The sequence below is a fragment of the Cottoperca gobio genome, chromosome 13, assembly GCF_900634415.1.
Source record: "Cottoperca gobio chromosome 13, fCotGob3.1, whole genome shotgun sequence".
In the NCBI taxonomy this organism is placed as follows: domain Eukaryota; kingdom Metazoa; phylum Chordata; class Actinopteri; order Perciformes; family Bovichtidae; genus Cottoperca; species Cottoperca gobio.
Window position 1 is genome coordinate 16,215,950 of NC_041367.1, and position 7,927 is coordinate 16,223,876.

Below are 7,927 nucleotides of genomic sequence, written 5' to 3' on the forward strand. Positions count from 1 at the left end.
CAACCCCAAAAATACGTTTGCGGTTTTGGTGGTCTGGACCAAATAAATGTTTTTCGTACAAATAATTTACAATCTATCTCTGCTGCTGTCTTCCACAACAACAATACACCATTCAAAAGTTTTGTTGTGGAGGCAGCGTGACACGTTTGTTTTACGATGATGATGCAACAACACACGAGTTCCAAGAGGAAGCTAATTAGTGTCTCGTGTGTGTCATTAAAGTGTGCATGTGAGAGCGCAGGCCTCTCGGTGTGTGTCTTTGTACCTTAGTGATTTCTCATCTCAAAACAGGTGCCTGAAAGGCTCTTAACATAATCAGAAATTAAAACGATTTTCTCAACATTAAAATAAAGTAAAATCTTAAAATGCATTCGAATATGATGGGAAGCTTGTGTAAAGAAAAAGAAATTGGTGATATATGAAACCTTTTGCAGGACTTAGCGTTTTGGACAATACAATATAGCATTTATCCCAGAAACTAAAACCCCAATCACTGTTGGACTGTACTAGAGGTGTACAGTATATCACCAGCAGCAAGACTGCAAATCAGAAGATACATTGGTTTGTGTAATGTCTGGTCATAAATAATGAAGAGGCTGTTTAACTTATTGGCAAGAATGGCTAGAACATAGGTAATCAATATAATCACACCAATTAACATAGGTCTTTTGGTTGTGTCAAAACCACCTATAATAAATAATAATAATAATAACATTGTTATTCTGCAAAGGCATATTCAACAAAATATTAAGACAAAAAAATGCAAGGTCATCCAAGATATTGTAAATCATAACCATCTATGAGTGGTTGTTGTCCGATTTTCCAAAAATAACTCTAAACTCAATCAAACAGCTTTTGGACTTTTTGAGGGATTTTTAACGTCCTATTAAATTCCCGGCTATAATTCATGTGTGTTTAAGTTAATACATTTCAAAGATGTACAAAGGCGTTGACGGTATCTTTACTTTACTGTATGCAATACCTCTCTGTCTACATCTGGTCCAAACTTGACATTCTGATAATTATTTCCAGAGATAGATGTGATCAGTCAGACACTGTCTGTTTTAGAGAACCCTACATTTGGTTTTGGGGAGGATCCAAAAATAAACTAATTTCGCAGTAAATTAATTTTATACAACCATGCATTCCAAAAACTAGACCTGGTTGTGCTTTGTTCAAAAATTAAAACCTTCTTTGGAGATTTGTTCCTCTACTAAAATCATATCCATACACACTCCAAGTCTTTATTCTTTTCTCTTTTTTTTACATTTCTATGAAAAGGCTCAAGGTAGACTTCAATTACAGCTCAAATTAGTTTTGTACTTTTGCTCCATTAAACACTGGGGAGTTTAACACTCCCTCCTCAGTATCAATGTATGTACACATTGGGGTTTTGTTCAAGTACAATTGTTTACTCCTGTGGGATTTATAATCTGATAATATTATTAAATTAATGGTTCTTCCAATTAACCTTCATAAGGTGAGTGTTCCTTGCTGTGCATAGCATTTCCCCACAGACCAATTCAATGTTAATTGACTATGTTAATTAAAAGAGTAGGATATTAACACCTACTGAGAAATAAGAAATTATTTTATTGTATATTAAGAAATCTTTATCTTTCTTTATTTTGACAGTAACTGATGGATTTCTTTTAGCTTGATGAAAAAACTGCCTTTGCTGTGGTTTAAGAGAGATTTAAGTGTGACGCATTCGAAGTGACCCTCTGAGAATGAAACAAGAATGGATATACGTAATTCTTCATCACGAGGCAAAGTCTTTATAAGAGCTGAATCAGCAGGTGAATCCACAGATGCTGCCAAACTGTTTAAGAAGTGTAAGTATAAAAGGTCAAGCCCTATAAATTGATACAAAGTCTTATAAGAGTTACTCACACTGTATTTATTCTACTTTAATGTACAGGACTGTCTCAGAAAATTAGAATATTGTGATAAAGTTCTTTATTTTCTGTAATGCAATTAAAAAAACAAAAATGTCATACATTCTGGATTCATTACAAATCAACTGAAATATTGCAAGCCTTTTATTATTTTAATATTGCTGATTATGGCATACAGCTTAAGAAAACTCAAATATCCTATCTCTAAATATTAGAATATCATGAAAAAGTATACTAGTAGGGTGTTCAACGAATCACTTGAATCGTCTAATTAACTCGAAACACCTGCAAGGGTTTCCTGAGCCTTGAAAAACACTCAGCTTGGTTCAGTAAACTAAATCACAAGTATGGGGAAGACTGCTGATCTGACTGCTGTCCAGAGGACCATCATTGACACCCTCCATCAGGAGGGTAAGACACAAAAAGAAATGTCTCAAAGAGCAAGCTGTTCACAGAGTGCAGTTTCAAAGCACATCCACAAAAAGTCTGTTGGAAGGGGGAAATGTGGCAGGAAACGCTGCACAACCAAGAGAGATGACCGCAGCCTTAACAGCATTGTGAAGAAGAGTCGCTTCCAGAATTTGGGGGAGCTTCAAAGACAGTGGACTGAAGCTGGAGTCCAGGTATCAAAAGCCACTGTTCACAGACGTGTCCGGGAAATGGGCTACAATAGCCGTATTCCCATGGTCAAGCCACTTCTGAACTCAAGACAACGGAAGAAGCGTCTGACTTGAGCTATGGAAAAGAAGCACTGGACAGTTGCAGAGTGGTCCAAAGTCCTCTTTTCAGACGAAAGCAAGTTTTGTATTTCATTTGGAAGTCAAGGCGCCAGAGTCTGGAGAAAGGAGAAAGAAATTATTTTATTGTATATTAAGAAATCTTTATCTTTCTTTATTTTGACAGTAACTGATGGATTTCTTTTAGCTTGATGAAAAAACTGCCTTTGCTGTGGCTTAAGAGAGATTTAAGTGTGACGCATTCGAAGTGACCCTCTGAGAATGAAACAAGAATGGATATACGTAATTCTTCATCACGAGGCAAAGTCTTTATAAGAGCTGAATCAGCAGGTGAATCCGCAGATGCTGCCAAACTGTTTAAGAAGTGTAAGTATAAAAGGTCAAGCCCTATAAATTGATACAAAGTCTTATAAGAGTTACTCACACTGTATTTATTCTACTTTAATGTATACCAATACTTACCAATAAATGGTATAAAGTGCAATGACAGTTTATTCTATATCAAATATTTAATCCTATTGCTACATTGCTATTGTTTTAACGGTGTAATGTGTAATTCCGAGTCACCTGCTCAAACCATCAGTTATTAAAAAACAACTATAGTATGTTAACCTGCTTATATTTGTTGTAGTAGTTTGTCATATTTATTGTATTCTAAGTTATAAATTATTATTATATCCAGTGTTGATATATTTACTGTGTATTTCTTCACTTCTTCTCCCTCTGTACTGAGGGCAGACTGGCTCACTATTCATCCTTGACATGCTAATTTCAGTAGATATCTCTGCAATACAACACATAGATGTCTTTGACAACACTGTTGCCTCTTCTGTTGATAATGTCAGTTCATTGATTTAATGTTTTCAGTTTAAATTCTGGCATGTTTAACACTAGATTCTATTGAAGTGTTTTATCTTAATGTTGCAATCATTGACACTGTATTTCCTTTTCAGTGTGTTTAGGACATTTCTAATCCATCATGCCAGAGAGAAATCAAAGCTTTGTGACTGAATTCATACTTACTGGATTCCCTGGACTTCATCCAGAGTACCAAGACCTTGTCTCAGCAGTATTGTTCTTAGTGTATTTCTTAACTTTGACTGGCAATGTTACAATTCTGTTTTTATTTGCATGCGACCGCAGCCTTCATAAGCCAATGTATCATATCATTATAAATCTGTGTACATGCGACATTCTCTTTAGCACAACTACTTTACCTAATATCATCAGTAAGTATTGGTTTCATTCAGGGACTATTTCATTCAATGCTTGTTTTGTCCAAATGTTCTTGGTTCACTATCTTGGCACAGTGAATTCCTACATTCTCTTTCTGATGGCTTTAGATAGGTATGTAGCGATCTGCCATCCTCTCAAATATCCCTTTGTTCTTAAAAACTCCACTATCATAATTCTCAGTATTATTGCATGGGTTATTGCTCTGGCAGGAGCTTTAATGTTAGTTATTAGGGCATACCCTCTTCCATACTGTGCCTCAAATATAATCAACCACTGCTTCTGTGATCATATTGGTATAACACTCCTAGCATGTACTGACAGGGCCCCTTATGGTTTTCCTGCTTTTGTGTTTGCAATGGTTATGTTACTGGGACCTCTGGCATTCATAATATTCTCATATTTCTGTATAATTATAGCAGTACTTAAGATTGCAGATGTACAAGGTTGCATAAAATCTCTGTCCACTTGCAGTACTCAACTGATTATAATCTCCCTCTATTATTTACCCAGATGTTTTGTATATTTAGCCAGCAATGTTGGCATTACATTTAATGCTGATGTGCGAATAGTAATTATCATGCTGTATAGCCTTTCCCCCCCCATGATTAATCCATTTATATACTGCTTAAGAGCTAAGGACATGAGAGTAAGCTTGTTGAAACAAATCAAGAGAAGGGCCGTTTCAAAAAAAGCACAAGTTTCAGCTATTTGTAACTGATAAACCATTATTCAATGTTTTTAATTTCTTCTTCGTAGCCATCTCTCTTTCTGAGGAATCAAAAGTTTTTATCAAAAATACAGATTTGGTGCACTTAATAGGGACGTTGACCCTACCAACCATAAATGAGTGTATTGACATGGTGAAAAATTACATTTAGACTATTGGCTTACCAATGTGTCAACTTTAAGGCCTATGTTTGTAAAGCAGTAATGTTCAAGAGCATATATTCCAATAAAGAATAAATCCTCATAAAGTGCAGATTTTTCATTTGGGGTTGATATGAATGTGTATATATGCATATGTGTATTTGTTGATGCACAAGTACAGGCCCATATATATAATAATAATATAATAAAGTGTACTGATACAGTACCCGCACAGTACCTGCACAGTATTTGCAATACTAATATAGTTTCCGCACAGTATCAGCAACACTAATCTGGTTATATGTTTGAAAACTTGAATATTTGTTTCTGGCTTAACGATCACACACAAAAAAGGTATTCCTAGTCTAAAAAAATAACTGTAATTAAGACACATTGATCAGCAAGGTCATATTAATGAGGTAAACGCTGCATAGTGCACACATATTACAATAATAAATTATGTAATTGTCATTCACTAGGAAGAATTTATAAGAAGCCATACAGAATGCAGTTTGGATTGGGAGGCACCGTAACCTTGATGATGAGCATTGGGATTTGCCTCAAAGCCTCAAAGCCGATAAGAAAAACAGTTAGATGATAAAGACTACCTTTGTTTAGATAATGTCAGAATGAATTAATCTTGCATATTCCTTTTTAGAGCGCATTTATCCCAACATTTTAACAAATTAATTATAATGATTAATACGAACATAACAACAGTAACAGACTTCATGATACTTGGATTCCCAGGACTCAACCCAACATATTATGGATCTGCGTCAACTCTTTTTTTCTTCACCTACTTGGTTATTCTTGCTGGAAACATTTTTATTTTAGTTTTTGTTGGGATCGAGAGGCTTCTTCATAAGCCAACATATCTAATATTTTGTCATCTGGCAATGAATGATTTGTTATTTGGGACAGTGACATTACCAAAAATGATATCCAGATATTGGTGGGATGACAAGATGATATCTTTTAATGCCTGTTTCACTCAGATGTATTTTGTTCATTCCTTGGGAGCAATTCATTCTCTCCTTCTGCTGATTATGGCCCTTGATCGTTTTATTGCAGTATGTTTTCCACTAAAATATTCTGTTCTAATTACAAACAAAATAATTTCTTTGGGTTGTGGGTTGTCATGGTTTGGGACATTTCTTAGGATGATGGCAGTTGTATTTCATTCCCTAACCTTGCCTTATTGCAATTCTAACATCATTGTGCAATGTTATTGTGACCTCATTTCAATCACAAAACTGGGATGTGCAGATGTAAAATATGTTCAGAGTGTTGCTTTCGGTCTTGCAATGTTTAGTCTTTTGCTTCCACTCTCATTTATAATCTTTTCCTATATTTTCATCTTTGCAGTTGTTTTGAGAATAACAAACAGGAAGGGACGACACAGAATCTTATCAACTTGTACACCACAGTTATTGATTTCTTGCCTTTATTACCTACCAAGATGTTTTGTTTATCTAGCTAATTTTATAGGATTCTCCATCAGCTCGGACATCCGCATTTTATTGATTTTGTTGTACAGTCTTCTTCCTTGTGCTGCTAATCCACTCATTTATTGCTTCAAAACCAAAGATATTAAAGATATTTTAATGAAGAGATTGAACAATTCAAAAGTTGGAACGAAGCCAGTTTTAAAGTAATGCATACAGTGTCCGAATATGTGCATACAATTCTTACCACATCACTGCATATCACATGAAAAACGTTTGTTCATCTAAATCATTTCCATTCTAGATTATTTAGGATTGTACATTTAAAATACATGTGCTCTTTATGGTGTTTTGGTTTAATTAGGGTCCGAGCACTGACAAAATGTACTTGTTTGTATTTTCTGTCAAAGACTTGAACAAACTTCTGCATTAAAAGTAAATGCGAGAAAGTGACATGATCAATGTGGCATTCAAATGTAAGATACATGTTATATACAAAAGACCATTGTGCTTTACTTTTACTGAATGTTTCTTTCACATTTATATATATTTCAATGAGCCTGATTAAGATTTACAAATAAAATGTTCATGTTATTATTTTCAACACTGATGTCAGATGAAGCTAACTGAGGTGTATTATAATTCACACCTGAGGAATTTTTGATTGTGAGCCAGATTCAAATATAGCAACACAATGTGGAAACTGTCTGACTGTGAATGGCAAATTAAATTAAAACACTTTGCCCACATATCTTTAGAGTTTCAGCCTATTTTGCTATAATACAAACATAAATTATTGTACACATTATGAATTATGTATTATGAACACATAATGGACACCACCTTTCTTTTCTTAATCTATGGGTTTTTGTTGGTGGAGATCTGTTCCAGTTTTATTCTTATATTTTTAGGGTGGGTCAATTATTTATTGTTTTAGGTTTCATAACATTCTGTAGCTTTCCACTTAGGTTCTCTGTGTATTCAAAGATGAACATTAAACATTTTGGTCAAAGTAAGAATGTTTTAGCCTCGAAAAGGCTATTTTCCCAAGCCATTTTCCACTTTATCTGACGTAGGTTTCTGCAATATGACGTTGCTATATATACAGGATATATATTGTACATACAGTGTATTAATACCGACTGTACTGCAGTCGTTGCGTTAGACTGTTAGACAGTGTCGTAATATTTCAGCCATAATCGCACTGACAGCAGACAACACTAAAAACATTGCGGCCTTTATGCCTAAACAGGCACATATGAACAATGCAAGTCAACAGAATTAGTTTGTGTGTCTTTGCCTCAAACAGACAACTTCTCATGGACGTATTGATTTTGTCCTTTAGTGTGACGGCCTCAGAGGTGGCTGTCCTGTCCTTCCCAGGATGTGTGCTTAACATGTGTTTCAGGAGGTTGATTGGTGGAGCTGAGACCTCGTCATCTCCTCATCAGTGATTCAGCACACCTGAGCAGGCTGGGCTCAGGCTATAAAGCAGACCTGCAAGATCTTCTCGCTCTCTTCACTTTGGGCTGCTGACTGATCCTATAATGTGCTTGTGCGTTGTGCTGTGTGTTCCTGTCATTCACTTAATTAAACAATATAGCAACGTTATGGATTGTGTGGTCTCCCTCCTTGTCGCCTCCTCTCGACCCAGGTTGTGACATGAGGGCTGAACCCGCAGGGCTCTGCTGACACACTGCAGACTGAATTAGCAGCACCACACCCAAAGTTTTGAAGTTGG

The 7,927-nt window shown here is 35.5% G+C and overlaps 2 protein-coding genes across 2 annotated transcripts; both read left to right on the forward strand.

The window, feature by feature from the left end:
• Positions 1 to 2,933: 2,933 nt before the first annotated feature.
• LOC115017567 (olfactory receptor 2AT4-like) lies at positions 2,934 to 4,589 on the forward strand. Its single transcript, XM_029446136.1, has 2 exons — positions 2,934 to 3,001; positions 3,589 to 4,589. The coding sequence occupies exon 2, from the start codon at positions 3,615 to 3,617 to the stop codon at positions 4,587 to 4,589; it is 975 nt and encodes a 324-aa protein (XP_029301996.1). The 5' UTR covers positions 2,934 to 3,001; positions 3,589 to 3,614.
• An 844-nt stretch (positions 4,590 to 5,433) lies between these two features.
• LOC115017821 (olfactory receptor 52E8-like) lies at positions 5,434 to 6,396 on the forward strand. The gene has a single exon (XM_029446518.1). The coding sequence runs from the start codon at positions 5,434 to 5,436 to the stop codon at positions 6,394 to 6,396; it is 963 nt and encodes a 320-aa protein (XP_029302378.1).
• The last annotated feature ends 1,531 nt before the right edge of the window (positions 6,397 to 7,927 follow it).

What these genes read in the sequence shown, in the direction of transcription:
- LOC115017567 (XM_029446136.1), top strand. Translation starts at nt 3,615, where the DNA reads ATGCCAGAGAGAAATCAAAGCTTTGTGACTGAATTCATACTTACTGGA.
- LOC115017821 (XM_029446518.1), top strand. Translation starts at nt 5,434, where the DNA reads ATGATTAATACGAACATAACAACAGTAACAGACTTCATGATACTTGGA.